The sequence below is a fragment of the Chaetura pelagica genome, unplaced genomic scaffold, assembly GCF_000747805.2.
Source record: "Chaetura pelagica isolate M959 unplaced genomic scaffold, ChaPel_1.0 scaffold235, whole genome shotgun sequence".
In the NCBI taxonomy this organism is placed as follows: Eukaryota; Metazoa; Chordata; class Aves; order Apodiformes; family Apodidae; genus Chaetura; species Chaetura pelagica.
Genome location: NW_009953215.1, coordinates 452,665 through 471,259, shown reverse-complemented (window position 1 = coordinate 471,259; position 18,595 = coordinate 452,665). Strand labels below are relative to the sequence as shown.

At 37.1% G+C, this 18,595-nt stretch overlaps 1 protein-coding gene across 2 annotated transcripts in view; it reads left to right on the top strand.

Annotated features, from left to right (window-relative positions):
* The window catches only part of CHRM3 (cholinergic receptor, muscarinic 3), a 191,172-nt gene that overhangs the window by 151,548 nt on the left and 21,029 nt on the right, over positions 1-18,595 (top strand). The window contains exon 3 of one of the 2 annotated variants that reach the window (XM_009997576.1): positions 1,367-1,371. The exons of the other annotated variant lie outside the window; for it this stretch is intronic. Within the exon in view, the coding sequence (XP_009995878.1) occupies positions 1,367-1,371 (5 nt within the window). The remainder of the gene's footprint in view (positions 1-1,366; positions 1,372-18,595) is intronic. 2 annotated transcript variants of the gene reach the window in all.

Genomic DNA, 18,595 nt, shown 5'->3' with positions numbered 1-18,595 from the left:
GAAGTACTTTAGATGAGCACAGGTATGTGTCTTTTCAATAAGATATCAGAGGCGCCTCATAGCTATTCATGGATGGTGGCAGAATTCAACTAGGTGTCAGTGTTGACCCTGCTGAGCAAACCAACACTGTTTTTCTGACTGTTTCTGGAACAATAACTTGAAGATAGGAGAGTTAGTCAATCTAAATCATTCCCTGAGCCAGAAAGAAATACTGCAGAAAACTATGGGAATTTTGTTGAAATATTTAGCCAAAATTCATGTCATATTTGTATTTATAATTTATATAAGTTAACAACAGAAAAAAAAATTAGAGTGAAACATAGAAGTATAATTTGTAATTTAAGGAAAAAAATCAAAATTTCACAGAAAAAATAAGAAAATAACAGATTCTAAAAAGCAAATCAGGTTATCAAAATTGCCTCTTATGGGCAGCTTCTATGTCTAGTAGTCACATCAGAAGAATTAATGAACAGTTTTTGCATAGATTTTTAAGGTAGAGTCTGAAGTCTGTCAGTCTGTTTGGAAAATATTTTAGAACTTTCTTGTAATTTCCAGGTTGTGGTAGGATGTTTTGAAGTATGATCCCTTATGTCATTACCCATGTGGTAGTTTCAGTGATAAAAATATAGCACTTGGGGCAACTTCTGCTGTGATGTCCCTGCCCACGTTTATTGAGGTTTTACTAAGAGAAAAACCTGGCAGGAGACCACTGTCCAGTGCAGCACACAACAGTTTTAATTACTGAATCCATGTGGCTGCAATGAGAAGAACTACAAGTGTCTTCAGCACTACACCACCCTTCACACAGTTTCTTAGCTTGCTATCCTGTTATTCTTAATACCCTAATAAAGGTAATTTTTAAGCAGCAATTCATATTATAAATCCTTAACTAGCAGGTCCTTGAGCCCTGGGAATTCTGGCAGGAAAGCCAGCAACATCCTGTAGGGTGCTGAACGGTCGTATCCATGATTACATACAAGAAGAATACTGAGAGAGTTTTTGGAAACCTGCTTCTATTTACTCCTCTTTGTCTTTCTCTGCTGTCAGGCCTTCTGTCATATCATGTGTGGACTGATGGAGTAAATTGTCTGTTCCAAACTAGACCATATAATTATTTTGCTTTATGAAGTTCCTAGCCTATAACTACAGACTAGGAATAAAAGTTTAGCCAATAGTTTGTTAAATCAAAACAGGCAGCATTTGATTGAAAAGGGAATTTGTGATAAATCTAGGGCCACAGGTATGGAGATTATTTTTGAGGTAATGCTACATTTAGCCTTAACAATTTTTATTGTTTGCTTTTACCAAATATATAACATCTTCCAAGCTGTAGAGTTCTGCCACAACTTCTCTTTTTGCTTTGCACACCATGTCAGGTAAGTAGAAGGAAGACATAAGTTGTTCAGCACACAGTATTGCTGTAAATAATTAATCCTTTTGTAAAAATTGCCTTTTATGTGAGCAGATAGAAACAAAGCCAGCTGCAGGGTAATTATAACCTGAAAAGAAATAATGCTGGTTTGGGATCCTAGAGTGCTAAATGACTGTCATGAGGCTGGAAGCAGGTGTACTGGGGCTGTGTGACAGAAATACTACAAAAGGAGCCCCAGGTATTCCCACGAGGTTTCCTGAGAATTCACAGGGAGGTACATTTCCATCATAGTGTATTCTGCTGCTACGTGAAATACCAGCACCATCAGCTCACTGTTTCCCTGCAGGCAGAAGGTGAATCCATAGTAGGAGGACCCAGAGTTGGCAGAGGGGGGCAGCAGTGTCTTGGTTGGTCTGAAAAAAGGCTTCAGATTCATGTGCTTTCTCTGGGCTGTGGGAAGTCCAGCAATTATGAAGTGATTCAGTTTCTGAACCAGCAGCTCAGATTTATGCTTATACATTTGGGTGCCTAGGTTTAGGAATCCAGTGCTGGAAACGTTGGCACAGGACTTCCTCATCAAACAGGAGCACAGCAGCAGGTCTGGCAGTTTGCATATGAGATTTGCCTCAGCAGAGGTTCACATTTCTGTTTTCCTGAAATAACTGCCATGAATTCGTAGGACTGACTTACATTAAAATGTAGGTAATGATCAAGGGTAAGAAAAAAAAGAGAAAACCTGAGTAAATATGAATGAGGTAAATGAGTTAAACTGGAAAAGCAGCAAGAATTAATGTGCTTTGGGAAAACTACTAAAATGATCTAGGGAGAGTGATATTGTTGAAGTGCTATTATATCATGTAAAGTAGTCAGCAGATCCAGGGAGCTGTCACATGTTTTATCCAACTGGTTAATTTGCTCAGTCATTTTAACGACATGTTCTTTAACTTAGATGGTCAATACAGGCTTGCAATAATGCGTGTTTCCTTCATTTGGCAAAGATGTTTTCCTCTGCATTTAGAGCAATCACTATAATCCACCTCCTTCATTGTCAAAAGACTGCTGGTAATTTAGAAATAATTAAAAGCTTGTACAAGGAAAATTCATCCTACTGTTCATTTTCTGAAAAGATTACATTCCTGTTGAAGATTTTAATTCTCTTTTTGATTAGCACTGCTTGTCTCAGCAAGGTTTTGTGGAATCACTTCAGTGCAATCAATACACAACTTTCAGCCATTTGTCAGACTGAGAAAGATTTTAATGCTGTTACTGTTTATCAGATATTGGTATTCTGAGCATTCATTTCTTGTAGGCTTTTTGATCCCTGGAGTCCATGACTCCCATTTTTTATTTCTTTGTTTCTTTGTTGTCAATGAAGTTTGTTATTATAATTGAAGTCACAATGTATGACTATCTTGTATAAAGCAAAAAGACGAAATGATTAGGTCAATATGCTCAGGCTAGTAGCATGTAGCATGCATCTAGCAGCATATGTGTATAACATAGAAATGTAAACACATTTATACATTTGTATCAACAAATCAGGAAAGAATCCTTAATGAAAGGATTCCTTAAAGCAATTCAGGCTTCAGATCTTTAAAGAGCTAGAAATCAGAATTACGTGCTGAATTCCACATTAAAAGGTCCATTCCTAGTGTAGTGTTACAATATCAAAAACTCTGCAAAAATAGGAAGTGTCAAAGTTAAGGTGACTTGTACAAGTTGATACATAGCCTTGATCCTTGACAACCTCATTGTAAAGAGCAGCTCAAGGAAGGGTAATGAGTGTATTTCCTTTGAAATGTTAAAGCCTTTCTCACCTCTTCTGCTCTCACTCTCTCTTTTCTCCTCTAGTCTTGTCATGCAGTGTGCCCTCTCCACATTGCTTCTTGTTCTGCATTAATGTTTCAACTTGTTTTGAAAGAAAACAAAAATTTCCTGGCAAGGCAATGTTTCAAGAGATGAAAGAAGAGAGCAGTCACCTCAGAGTGAGGTTGCTCTGCAACCCACAGTGCAGTCTTCCAGGGTTACACAGTAACACAATCAATTCCAAACTTCAGGGTCATTTCATTTTCCTATGTAGCGCTCCAGCAAAGCAGATTAAAAAAACTCTCTCTTCCTTCATATATCATCCTACTTTGTCCTGTTTAGAAGGGCAATTCAGGGGGGAAAAAAAACAACAAACATAAACAAACCAAAACAAAAACAAATGATCAATTAAAAACCCAACACGCTCTTTTTTTTTTTTGCAACAGTTCTGTGTGAACACACATCATCTAGCCATTGAAATAAAACTGGCCCTGTGTAGATTTAATTGTTTTAAGAACAAAATCTGGCTCCTGTTTCAAAAGCAGCAGAACCTCTTTCCAAAATTGGCATTTATTCTGAGTGTGGTGACCATGAAAAACTGGCAACATACTTGAGACTGATCCATCAGAGATAGCAGGTAATAATTTTGTTATAGAAGCACCAGAGAGGCCCTGCAATATGACAGATTGAGGAAATCTGGGGAGGGACTTTTTTCAAGGGTTTGTAGTGAAAGGACAAGGGGTAATGGATAAAAATTGGAAAACGGGAGATTTAGGTTAGAGATTAGGAGGAAAATCTAGTGCGAGAGTGGTAAGACACCAGAACAGGTTGCCCAGGGAAGCTGTGGAAGCCCCATCCCTAGAAGTGTTCAAAGACAGGTGGGATGGGGCTTTGAGCAACCTGGTCTACTGGGAGGTATCCCTGCCAATGCAGGAGGGTTGGATCTAAGTGATCTTTAAGGTCCTTTCCAACTCAAACCATTATATGATTCTATCATTCTGTGATTCATCTGCTATCATGCACATTCAGAACTCCAGTATTGCCAGGGTGTTCATAAACTTCCCAATCCCTTTCCAAGGTGGCCCTGTGGAAGAGGAGGGCAAGAAAATAAGTGAGGCAGCAGCAAGGGAGGAGTGGTGCCTGTAGACCCTTGGCTGTTCTCCTCCTGGGGCATTCCAAAGAAATATTTCCATGTCTGTTGGTGACAAACTAACCTGTAAGTGGTGATTCCTAGACACTATAATGGGAATCTGATAAATAAAGGTAAGGAGACGGGAATCTCTGCAGCACACCTAAATGCTACAAAGTATTTGGATTCATTTTTTTAAAGCGCAAAACACATTTTTGCACTAGAAAGTGAAAATCTCTTTCCAGAAGCAGTATTTGTACTGAACACTTCACTGCCACTACCAGAAGGCAAGAGTTGTGTGTGTCATGCCTGGAAGCATTTTTAGTAATTTAACAGCCGTTAATATTTATCAGTACAGTTTAAAATATGTTGTAATGTCTCTTTTTGACCAGAATCATTGTTGCCTAGGGTATGAATAATGAGATTAGTATTCTCCATGTGGCAGACTCTATGTATAGCGTCTGCATTTAATAAAAGACAATTACATAAAAGTCTGGGCTGTCATTCTCAATTTTGTACCTGACCCTTATGGAAATAATGAAAAAAAATACCAAATTTTCTATTGTGTTGACAAGGAGAATTCATAAATAAAAGTGGAAAATAATTCTTCTTGGAAAAAGCCGGAGCAAATAACAACAGGACCTTTCTTTACTTGAACAACACTCCACCAATTTTCTTTACAAACCTCAATTACAGTTTCTATACTCTATTTTGTTTGCTTTGCCAACCTGTAGAAATAGCTGTCACAGTTTATGAAAGCTACACTGTGATAGAAGGCCATGAGTGTTAATGAAAATATCCAGCATGCACTGCCCAGTTCTATTTTGCAGACAAAAAGGAAAATGTTAATACCAATCAGTCCTCCTTTATCACTAGAGCTGGGAGTGAATATTTTTAGAAATGAAAGGAAGTTATAAAAATCCAAGGCCCATATTCCTGGTTGTTACCTATAGTCAGAAGAGTAGTCTTTAAGATAACCCATTACAATTAGAAAAGAAATGCTGTGTTATTTCAAATTATAAGTTTCAGAAACTATTTACATAAATATATGATAAAAAATATTCACCTCCACATAGCAGCTTTAAAATTTTGTCTTCCCATGACATTTGATATAATTGTGTGTGAGCGAAGGAGGAAGAAAGAGAAGTGTTCACAGAAGTCAGTAGAGTTTGTATGGGTGTGTTCCATGCAAATCAGTTAAATGAGAACTGCAAATGCACAAGAGTTCGGAATATGATTCTGAGTTTTGAAAGCAAACTTTAACATAATGTCAGGCAGGAGACTGTTTAGGATATGGGTGGGGGGAGGAACTGTAGGCAGCAGTTGTACCTTAATGAATTACTGGTTAATAATTCTGATAATGAAACAAAAATAATTATTGGTGTGTCACAGCAACTGCAAATTGTAGCTTTTACTCAATGATGTATATAAGGCTTGCAATTGATAAAAAATAATTTGAGGGATCAATGTTTTGAACTATGGAAAATAAATCAGAGCTGGTGTAATTTGCAGTATTGTTAAGGGAGTTATAAGCAGGCATTTCATCACCCAACTTGAACATCCAAGCAGGCCATGCAAAGCAGGATTACAGTCTTTTAGCTCCACCTTCTAAAGTCCCACAGATGTGGATATATCTACATCTTTATGTGTACTTGTATGTACATCTTTATGTGTACTTGTCCTTAGATTATTCATGCTCATCTTGAGAGTTCAATCATCTTAGAAGAATGATTATTCTTCAGCTCCTAGTACTCATCTTCTTAATAGTCTCTAGGCAGAGGAGAAAATCAATGGTAGCTCCTTTTTTTTTAAAATTACATGTTTGCAGAGTCTTGTGGAAGTATAATCCACCGGATAATTTCTTTAATTTCATCTAGTCTTTGCTGCTTTTTACATGAAAAATTGAGGAAAGGTCAATGGGACTACATCTTACCCTAGTTCGTATTAGCATAAGCTTGGTGTCACTTCTGACTTTCTAGCGAGGTTGCTTTAAGTTTACACTGAATAAATGAGAAAATTATCCACAAATTTTTCTGTTCCTAAAAATTCCTTTAACATTCCAAAGCTTTTCTCCACGATACTCTGAAATTTAAAATCTAATTCAAAGGAATTAATGTGAATGTTAAAATAGCTACTTCTGGTCTTTCCTTGAAGTTGACTTAATCTCAGTTTAGAAGTGAATTATTTTTTAAATTTTATTTTGTTTTTCTAATTTGTTTTTTGAATCAAAGTTTCAGTTCATGTTAATTCAATTTCAATGATCAGAAATACTGCCTATCATACTGCAGTGACCACTTTGAAGCAAACTAACCAGAGCCCAATTCAGTTCAACTGGTAGTAATAAAGAGAACATGAAATAATTTAAAACATTTTGTTATGTTTTGATCATCAAGCACAAGAATGAGTGAACTGCTGATTGATATATGCCCTTAACATTGGAAGCACGGTGTTCATTGCATACTTTTTGGGGGTATAATGAAGACATAATTTTTTCATAATAAAGAAACTGGCTGGTCTCTTTTAATGAAAAACATCTTTGTGCCATGGCTAAGAGGTAGCTGGTTATTTTGATTGTGCCAGTTAAAGTTACATGATCTATTAGAGAAGCTGATGTATTATAGGATCTATTTGTATTTGCAAAGTAAGATTTTACTTTTAGTGATCATAAAGGAACTTTTGGATTATTTAGCACTTCCTGCTAATAACCAAATGAACACTAATGAAAGAACAGCTCTTAGAGTAAAATTTGGACTTCCTGGAAGCTTCCTGTCCTTTTGAACAGGACCTAAATGTAGTGGCAGTTAATATTTGTAATCACTGGGAAATGGAACCAGCACGTAAAGATTTTTAAAAGTTGGTTAGAAAATTGGTTGCTTTTTTAAAATGCTCTGTTGCTTCTCTAGAGGCACGGAAATGTCCTAAGGAGGAGAAGAGCAAGGGAGGATGTGGGCCGTAAGAGGTGAAATATGTGTTTCTCAGGATGTTAAATTGAATCAGTTTAATCATTGCTCAGGAGACTTGTCTTTCCACATCTGAAATCAGAACTTAGAAATGTGTAAGTGTGTCTTCTCTGCACTTCAAACAAAAGCAGAAATGACAGGTTTGACCACCTCCTGCCTTAGAGAAGCTCTAGGAGGATTTGGGAAGCTTTTTTGATTTGGCTAAAAGTATTAGGTCAGTATATATGTTGAAGACACGACTGTGCCTGGAATTACTGCAGAAACCAGTCATGGGGTGACCCATCACTGTAGGGAGCTACGGTAGAATCACAGAAGGCAGGGCTGGTCTCTCACCACAACCTAGTTTAGAGTCAAAGTATTTAATATCAGAGCACTATCAATCACAGCTTTTCCTTTTTTTCTTTTTTTTTTCTTTTTTTTAAATTTATTATACAGCAATTTAGCTGTGTGATCCAGTGTTTCTAAAATCTTCATTGTAAAATTTTGCCCAAGTTTTATGTAGATAAAGAAAATCCTACAGAAAAACTCAGACCATTCAAATGCAATGAAACTTGTGGAGACAGCTTTTTAGTAATTTAAATTACTTAGAAATTATAATTCAGTTAGGTTGCTACATAAGTTTATAGTCATAACAAAACTGGAAGATTGCTCTCACGCTTAGCTATCAGAGTTCTGTTTGTTGTTTTTAAAATAAAATTTCCTGACACTTTCCATAACCATTAAGATAAAATACTTGAAAGTTGAGCAAAATTTCATGGGTTTTTTGTTTTTTTTTTTTTCTTTTACAAGATTATAATTATACATGATGCTACTATATTTGGAAAATATAGTAAATAAGAAACTGCAATTATATTGTATCACCTCATGTATGTAAGAGCCCTAATACAGACACTGTGCTGTTTTCTAAATACTTCTAGAAACTCAGTGTGCTTTGCAGACACATATATGCTGTTTAAATAGAGTCTGAGATGAAGGCACTTCATAAAAGTAAAATCTGTTATTGTAAGAACTGATACTATTTTGGTACTTTTTTGGTATTCTTTTAGATTCACTGCATTTTTATTAACACATACTTGGTAATGATTTTTAAGAAGTATTCAGTTAGGCTGAAATAAAGTTCTGGTGAGAAGACTAATACAGCTTTAGGAAGAGATCTAAGTCAAAGCTTGATGACCTTATTGGGACCTAAATGCAGTGTAAACCTTGTACTACCTTTCAGCATAGGCATGTTTCCCAGCTTGAAAACATACCATAAAAAGCTTGAGTTTTGCAACTGAGTTTGAAATTGAAAAGAGTTTAAAATTGAAATTGTGTGTATCCACTTCTGGTTTTATTTTGTGTTCTAAATTAAAGAATTAAAGTCCCTGAAGTGCAGAAAATCACTGCTTACACAATATTTCTCTAATGCATTTTTTGCCAGGAAAATCTTAGGTGTGTCAAGTACAGCACTTTTAATTTCCTAGCTGTTGCTGAAGTATCCTTACATAGTTATTATTTTCACTTTTAATTTCCTAGCTGTTGCTGAAGTATTAGCAATTAGTTTTACTGTGTTAGAACCTGCATTAAGACTTAGGGAATAGGAGATCTGGCTGCTATTGGTTTCCACTTTTCCCAAAAGAAGTGTTCCAGGTCTGCTGGAGCTCTGTTGCTCCTTATTGCTTGAGGCTTTACAGCCTCCTAAAGCCTGTAGGAAGAAGCACTGCACCTAAACTGACACTTACTTCCCCAACTCTGCTCTCCATAGGTCATGAATTAATCTCTCACTCGCTGCCTTTAGACCTATCTGCACATCTTCTTGTCTTTGCTTTCCTTCCTGATTTCTCTTCAGTACGCAGATCTAAATTTAAAGGTGGGTGGATGCAGAAGCGTCTTCCCTCCTTATCTTCTCAAACACTCTCCACTTCACAATACACCTTCTGCGTAGGTGGGATGCCCATCTCCACACTGCCTGTGGGAACAGCCCCTGGTAAGCCCCCAGCATGGTGTTCTGTATTTATGTCATGTATTTGCAAAGCAGAGGAAAGTTTAAGCCAGCCTGTACCTTGCGGTCAGTCTCGGCCACATTGTACCATCACTATAGGCTTAAGTCTTTCCCAAAATCTTGCACAATAAATAAAAATTTAACTTCTTCTGGCCCTCATCCCCAGCAGCTTTCTCCTCATAGCTTAATTTTGCTTACTCTAATGAAAAGCCTTTAGCCCAGTTCTGAGTGCAGCCCTCAGCCAGAAAATCTAGCAGGCATGCTAAATAACATGTGCTACCATCAGCTATATACTAAAATAGCCAGAAAACAAATTTTATGTTTTAATTCAACTCCCTTTCAGGAAAACATATACAAAAGAACTTTGTAACAAACCAAATCCATCCGAATCTCAAATGAAGAGTTGCTGGTTTTATCTTTTATAAAAAATACGTTTTATGATGCCCTGTACAGAAGCCCTGTACAAACTCAGTAGTAGGGCTGAGGAATATGTCTGCTGTGGGTGTTTACTGAATATATTTAATAACCATGTACATTCTATTTATTTAATAAGGAGTAGAAGAAATATTTCACTTGTTTTGCTTTCACTGACTCACAAGTTTGTAATTTCTCTTAATGAAAAACCTGCAAAACCTAATAAAATATATGTCTATTGATATTTTAGATTTTTCATTTAATTCTGTCATGGAATCAATTCCTCACTTCTTGTGCAGCACTGTTAAGTAAAACAACATCTTTAATTTTCATTGCTGTTAGGAAGGCACGATGTAGAGTTGGGCCTGGATGCAAGGGTGATTGCTGCTTTATCAACACCATTCACAAATGGAAGATTGACACTCACTCTGCACAATTTGATGAAATCTCTGCAGATTCCACATCCATTTGAACGGCAATTGAGTGTCTGTTGAACACGTGGTTTTGTGTTATTCTGAGGCATTGTAGTCTTTTAAAACATAATATCCAGCCTTGGGTCACAAGGAGTGACTATGTGTAGGGAGGATAATTGGGCTTGAGAAAAAAGCAGGCAGCTTTCTTCAGATGATTGTTAGCTGATATTCAGGCCTACCTTTTCCACACAGTTCATCATTTTTTGGGTGGAGAGAACTGCAGGAAACAATTACTTGGGAAACAGTTGTGAATGTTTAAAGCTGTAAAAATAATGCAGTATGTTCATGTGAGATGGTAAGATGTGGTGAAGTAGACCCTCCAGCTTATATTGTGAGCTGTTTCCTAATACATTTTGTATCCTGAAGTCCTCGTTTTTCTAATACCTGCTGGAATCAAGTCACCCACTTAGAAACTTCTAATACATGTTTCAGCAACCAGTAGCATTTTACAATATGTATTTTACCCTTTATTGCCAGTGAAACTGATTGTAATTTGCAGAATGGTCGCAGGGAAGAGAGTCACTCCTGATGTAAGGGCTCAATGTTTCCAGCTTTTCTTTCTGAAAATCTAGTTAAGTGGTTGACCGTACTTTGGGAAATGTTGCACATCCAAATCATACATATTGCATTTGATCTCACAAGTAACCAGCAACTGCCCTTAGATACAATGTTCACATCAAGTTCACATCTCATTTCATCTCCTGCTACATCTCTGGAAATGTGTCATCTAGTCAGTCTACTCATCATTATTTTTTCCATTACAGGTTAGGCTACCATGTGACAATGCCAGATGATGTCTTAAAAGTAATTCACTACTTATTTTTTTCACTCTCACTGTCTTTGGAAGAAATGGACATAGTCTTGTAGACAAACCTGCATACAGTTTAACACCCTGCACTATTGGTAGTGAGCAAAATACATTCTCTTTTCTTTGTTTCACAAATTATTTTTTAAATAAATAGGTGTTTTTTTTTTAAATAAAGAAGATTAGAAATGTAACAGTATTGAACCTTTTTTGTAACCATTATCCATGAGCAAATTCTGCAGTTCCACAGTCATCACTATTTGCAGCAAGGTCTTTCAGTTCTCATTTTTCTTCTGTTTGTGAATAGCTTGCTCTTCTGATTGATTCCTTTGTATCTCAAATTTTCTTTTAAAAAGATATTTCCAATTGGGCTGGCAGTCTGTTTATACACTAGGATAAAAGAAGCATGTCATTTTCAGCAGACTAAATCCATTTTTACTTTGTGCAGAAAATGTGTCAAGGGTGTCCAAGATCAAAGTTCTTAACCAAACTGACCAAAACAATTGTGACAAATGAAAAATGTTTCTGATAAGAAGAAAATATTTATAAGGATTTGTTTGTAAATGTAAAGCTCTTAGTATACAGCCTCCAATGTAAAAAGTGGATTTGCAGATATGGTGGTGATTGTTGGTTTGTATATACTGAGAACAAATGCAGTGTGAAAACTAGAAATAAATGTTTTTGTTAATGATATCTATTATTTTACTGTAAGGGACCACAATTAAAGATACAATTATACACTGTAATGTCACACTTCACATACTGGGGGGAAAAGCAGGTAGGAGAGAAGAGGTAACAAAGGTTTCCAGATGCTGAGAATTTTGTCTGTGGGTATGCTAATACAGAAAACCTCTTTTTCATTGCATTTGTTAAAAAGTAAAAATATTTTGCTTAAAATGAGTCATTACTGTAATTATCTACAGCATGTATGTTTTTTTGCATAGAAATCACAGTAGAAGCTTTACCTTGGCACCCAACACATTTCCTTTGTTGTTTCCAATTTAGCTCTGTAGTGTTTAGATGCAAGTTTACTATCAGCAATTAGAGGTAATCCCTAAAAGCAAATCTTTGCTTTCTTGCAGTCAGTAACAACTCAGAAGAACTTTGTATTGATTTGCTACAGTTGGCAACATTTGTATTCAAAATGTAATTTTCAACAGAAGACCATAATTTATTGAGTTGTCAATAATGCAGTCGTTTTATTAATGCGAGTGCATTTTAGTTATTGTCTTCAGCATTGCTTTGCTTCAGTTTTAAGGATATGTGGTTTGAAACAGGTCTGAAGCATCTGGAGTTTCAGCATTTCCTTTTAGTTACTTTTATTGATTATTCTTTACTTGGCAGCGCATCTTTCTTCACTGAATTTGCGAAAGTTGTTTAAATAACCATTCTCCAAAGGAAAACTAAAGAACTAGCAATTAAGATTAGTCTGTAGTATAAATCTTTGTCTTGACAGTTTAATTGAAATATAACCCAGGGTAAGAACACTTGGTCTTACTGGATTGTTCTACCAGTTCATTTCCAGATGTGAAATCACATCTCTGATGTGGGTCCTGTCAGTGCAATCTGCATTTCCCTTATTCCCAGGAGTCACTACAAGTGAGCTGCATTGCCCAGAACTACTGTTATTTCATGTGTGTCCACTGTGGCATGAGGGCTGTCCCTTGACTGAGCTGATGCAAACCCAGAGCTTTTACCCTTTCATAGTCTCCCGCAGACCATCTGGCCAATGTGTGACTGTAACCACAGGAGCACTATGAGCCACCGCCAGTGGTGGTGTGACTCTTCCCTTCACACCCTGGCACGTCACCTAAGTGAGATGAACAGCATCTCTGTCTTACTGAACTCATATCCTCACCTCTCACTGTCTCCTGGTTATCAAGCTGTGGCACAGTTTTTCAATAACTTCCCACTTCCACTAGTCAAATAGAATTACATACATTTTCTGATTACTTTCCTGAGGTTTGCACAGCAGTTTTGTTGTTCTGCCCTGGTTGAGAGAAAAGGACAATGCTCACAATAACAAATTTGAGGAGGCATGGGATTAAGACATCATTAAGCACAGTTCGTCATCAGTAGACATAGTCTGAAATAATAGTGCCTAAATGTTCCTACTCCTGGTACAGAAGTGCTTTAGCTATCATTATCATCATTGTTGAGCTCTTACCTAACAGTTTGCCCAGAGAAGCTGTGGATGCCCTCTCCCAGGAAGTATTCAAGGCCGGGTTAGATGGGGCTCTGAGCAATCTGATCTAGTGGGAAGGGTACCTGCCAATGCAGAGGGGTTGTATCTAGGTGATCTTTAAGGTCCCTTCCAACCCAAACCATTCTATGATTCTGAGGCTGCATCTGTAGCTTTCTAAGCACCAGAAATTTTTATGCTGCGTGGAGTCCATGAGCCATGGAGTCATCACTGGTGGGAACAATTACTCAAATTACTGTTAGGAGTATTTTTTGGAGGAATGCAAGCAAATCATTACTGACTTCAAAAAAATAAATGAAGAAAAGCATTTTTCATTGGAACTGAAAACTGTCAAGATCCTACAAGCACAAAAGGGCACAGAAAAGTTATTCATATGTCAAAAGATGTTGTAAACATTTGGTGGACCAGAATTAAATATGATAATGGCAGAGGTTCCTGCAGGAAGGCAGAGTTCACATTTCAGTTGCCTCTGGTTTTCTGGTTGCATATTTGGCATCACTTGATACAAGCAGAATTTGCAAGCAGAGTTGAATCATGTATGCTACTGTGATAGAAATATAATGTATATGCTGATCAAGCTTTTTCTTATAATTTCATAGAATATCAGTATACATTTTTGCTCCCAAACAACCACTGCTCTTACCTGTACATTGTAGTCTGAGAATTATGTCTGTGCAAGGGAACTGGTAGTAGGAGAAATCCAGCCAAACTGGCTCCATGTGGCTGGTTCCTTTCTGTGCCAGGGAATCCTGTGTGCAAACCCACATGGTTGGAAAAGATCTGAGAATCTTCAGGGATTCTACTGAGGATCCCTTGGGAATCTCAAGAGGGAGATAAAGAGGTAGAGGAAAAGGTAAATGAGAAACTGACACCCACCCAGGAGGAGCATTCAAGCAAAGGAGGCCAACAATCCTCAGCCCTTCTGTTGTTGCTTGGTTTCTTTGTTTGTTTCCAGCAAAAGTGCTTAGTGTTTGGCACACCTTAAAAGGAATGAGATGCTTCTAGCCTTTGTATGTGGCATCTCCACTACAGCCTAGGAAATCCTCATCAGCTAAATTAGTGTCCGTGAAAGAAGACAGTGGGAAATCTACCTGAGCCTAACTCAGTTTATTCAAAGTAGTAGGTATTTGGAAATTACAGGTTCTGCTTAGTGTAGCACATCTGATGGAATAAAATTAGATGACTCAGGCAACTGCACACAAAAGTGTGAAGGAGGACTTTGGGGATGTAAAATGCTTCTTCCTTAGAGTTCCTTAAGGTGTATTCAAGGTTAGATTATTGCTTATCTAGCATGAGTGCTCAAGGGAGAAAGGACAGAAAGTGCAAAAAGCTGCTGCCCCCATATTTGTGCAGTTCCAGCTGCTTCTCTCTCTGAGTCAGGTGAGTTCAATACCAGTGCTGAGAGAGGTACCAATCACTTGAAGAGTAACAAGCTGAGCAAAGCCAGTTATTTCTTAACAGCCCGTGCACTTCTTCTGCCTGCGTGGAGTATACTCTGAAATAGTTTTCCAAAGAGCAAGGAAGGAATCTCATCGCAGCCTGCCTTCGCAGAAGAGGAGACAGTTAACTAACTGTGTGGTACAGAAGAGCACTCACCTTACAAAGTCTTTATTCCTCTTATTTAAAGACAGAGAATAATAAGCACTGTAGTAGAAGGTCACTGACGTGTATATAGTGTTACTCACAAAGTAGCTGTAGATTTACAGTCCTTGATTTATTTTCCTAGTTATTTCTCATTTCACTCGTGTCTTATAAAAAATTACCAGGATAAAGCAGAATCTGGTATGTATAAATAATACAAGAAAATTCTACCGTTCTGTTTTAGTTTCATAAATATTCCATAATCACTAAGGAGAAATTCTAGAAGAGTTATATGTGTGAATATGAATACACATACTTTCACATGCCTATCTTCACTCCTAACATACCCAGGCTTGATTAAACTATCCCTAATGGTAAACTGCCTTCAGGAGGAGTTGAAGATGTGGTCTAAGAGAAAATAGGCAATCTTGGCAACAGTCTCTGTAAATACACATATACTTATAATGGTATAACTCCCATAATCAACATATTAAACTGTCCTCTCTTCGCTTCTGTTAGGATGTACTTTTAACTTTCCCAAGCTTATTTGTTTAAGTAAGTTGGAGAGTGTGTAAGTGTTTGTAGAAATGCGTAAGTGTACAATATATTGATCCCTGGCAAGGATCAAACTAGTTAGTTATCTGGTTTGTACATATCTACTGCCAAACTGGAAAAATGAAACATAAAGTTTGGCAGAGGAATACGTTTTACTGAGGAAGGGTATCTTCTTTCATTGCTTAAGAACAAGTGGTTTAGACTTAACCAAGTAGGGGTTTTTTTAATTATGGACTGATAATATACCAAAGTTTGTTTCGCAAAGTCCATGAACTGAGGCAGTGGGCACAATGATGGGCTTTCATATTAAATCTGCAGTTTCTGGAGATGGTCTGGCACTTTTAAGAACTTCAATATGCAAGATCATGCATAAAAATAAATTGCTAGGTGAGTAATACATGTTCCAATTTTCAAACATGCTCAGTATATTTATTCTCACTAATTTAAACTTGGAAACTAAGCCAAAAACCCAAAGAATTATTGAAAAAAAAGAAAAGGTATGTGGGTCCATAACCAACCACAGTCAGTTATAACTGACTCTCTGCTCTGACCAACTTACAGTGCCATTTGAACTGGACCCAAATCCTACCCAAGACTACTGAAATCCAGTGCTTTCCTGACAATTGCTACCATGAGTGTGGCTGTCATTGTCCTCCTTTTGTTCCTTTCTGCCTGTGAAAAGACTCATGTCACTTTGGCACTTGCATCTAGAGCCATGCTGAGAGGTGCTTGATATGTTTCAGAACATGCTGGAATTACATCTTCATCCTTTACCTAAAGATATGCTTGTTTCACTTCAAGTCCCTGTATCTGCAACTCAGTAGCCACAAGGGAACAGCTTTGGGCTGTCTGCCTGCCACCAAGAGATGTGGCCAAACACCCACACAGGGTGTGTGATGTGCCTTGCAGTAGTGGGGGCACAGAAATGTGTCAGTCTGAGAAAAAGGTTTTCTCCTGGATATAAAGCAGAGTTCCAACACCATGAGCTATCAAGCTGGCACAGTTGCCAAGTATGGGCAAGCCGGGAGATCAAGGACCTGGGCAGTTGCCTTTGGTAGGAAACATGTACTGTCAAAAAACCCCTGCCACAATATTTGCAGCCTTGACTTATGTTAAAAGGTTTTAAAACCTTTTAAAGTCACAGTGAAGCCTAGCTTCATTCCAAAGGGTGATCCATGACTTCTATGATGGTGCTTTTTATAGCTCTACTGGATTTTATAAGGTTTCAATCTATATGGAACTATTTTTTATATTTGCTTATTTTGTAGTGTTTAGAGATACTAAAAAATGAAAGACGTTAGCAATTCTTTGAGAGTTTAGGAAATGAAAAAATAATTACATGGACTCTGCATTAATTAGCTATAGTTCAAAATAGCCTTGCTAATTAAATAAATGTGGAGTTTTCTTCTACTTAGATAGATCAACTGAGGGACAAAACAGTTAAAAGCCAAGATTGTGAAACAAAGTTTATGTAAGTCTGTAGTTTGACGTTCACCTTGAGCCATCTTTGGTCTTGATGTTTTGGACTTTTAAGCACTTTTCATATACAATAGTCAGTAGCTCAGGGTGAAAACCAGCCTTAGCACCTTTGAAAAGGATACCATGAAGAACTTAGTTTCAAAGTCATATAATCACTATCAGAACTAGGAAAAAAAAAGTAATAATGACTGCTAGACTAAATTATTTACCTGAACCTCAGCAATTCTAGGCATGTCAGCTGGGACCACTCCCTCCCTTCACAAAAGTCTATGTGACTGCATGCCACAAATTTCCAATATCTTATAAAGCAAAATGTTTTAAACATACTTTGATGGACATTGACAGTAAAACAGATTATGAGCAGGATTTATTTCCTTGGAATCTTAAAAGCACCTGTGTAAAAACAGCATGTCAATCAAGTTAAACTTTTTTGTTGTTTTAAAATTACAAAGCATTATATTCAGGTTGCGTTACTTTTCAGGCTTATCAGTTATCACTTTGTGTGTGATCTCTACAGGAAACGTATGTCCTACACCCATAACAGATTTAGGTCCATTAACTGGATTTAAGACTAACAGATTTAACTGGATTTGAGAACAGAACCTTTGAGAACTTACTTAAATGCATTTCTGAATGACTATCATATTTTAATTAGGATCACAGGTCTGCGAGTCACATTATGGATTATCTAACCCACAGTCCTATTTCCATCAGACAATTGTCTTCAGAAACTTACTGTGCTCTCCCTTAAAATTTGAAAGGTTTTGTGGTTTTGTCATTACAGCTCTGATTTCAACAGTCATTGGTTTTATTTGCTTTGGTGTGGTTTGTTTTTATCTCCAGTGAAAGCTAGTTCTTGACCAATCTGCAGCAATATATAATATTGTGTAATAACTTGAATAGCAATTTGACAGATGAGTTGGCATTTTCTTAAAATGTTGCTGAAATAAGATCCATGAAAATCTTGGAACAGAATTATCAATTATAATTAAAGATTTAAAAACGTGGGAATCGTGCATATAGTCACAAATGTGTGGGAAACAACTGTTGAGCAATACACCGAAATTTATATTTTTAACAATAATTGACTTATCTTTAGAGTGGCACATCTGGGCAAGAAATCAAATTCAGCATCTGATTAGTGGTTCTTCATGTGTGTATTTGTATACATATATATTTATATATGGTTCAGCTGTGTAACAGACCTGCATGGAAACTTCTCCTTGCAAATGATTCATACATCTTATAAAAAAAATATAGTGAAAGTATAAGTTGGACAGACTGAGCAAGATCCTACTGACCCACAGGGGATGTATGAATGGCAGTGAGGTTGCAACAACCTCAGCCCACAGGCCAGCATGGAAGGTATTTATAAAATGAGCTACAGAGCACTGAGGAGATAAATGTTTCCCAGTGGTCCAGCTGGTTTCCGGCACTCACACTGCCATCCATCTAATCCCTGACTGATACACATAGCTCAGGATTAAACCATCTCTATTTATCCAGTGGTGAACTGCAACATGCCAGGTTGTCCTCATCGTTCTCTGACTGCAAAAAGAGCCAGTGGATATAAGCTGCCAGTTCTTTTAAGGAAAAAGAAAAAATGTTAAGTTTGTTTTGTGTATCCCGCATTCACTCAGATCTTGCACAGAAGCTAAAACATCACCCAAGCATATAGAAAGTAATGAGTTTGCCGTTCATTATTTGCCTGCTGGGTAGTTAAAATGTGGAAAATATAGCAAACAATTTTAGTGCAATATACCTTTTATGTAGTTTTGATGCAGTTTGTTAATGAATTTCTCAAAATCCATTCTGTAAGCCACGATTTTTAACTTGT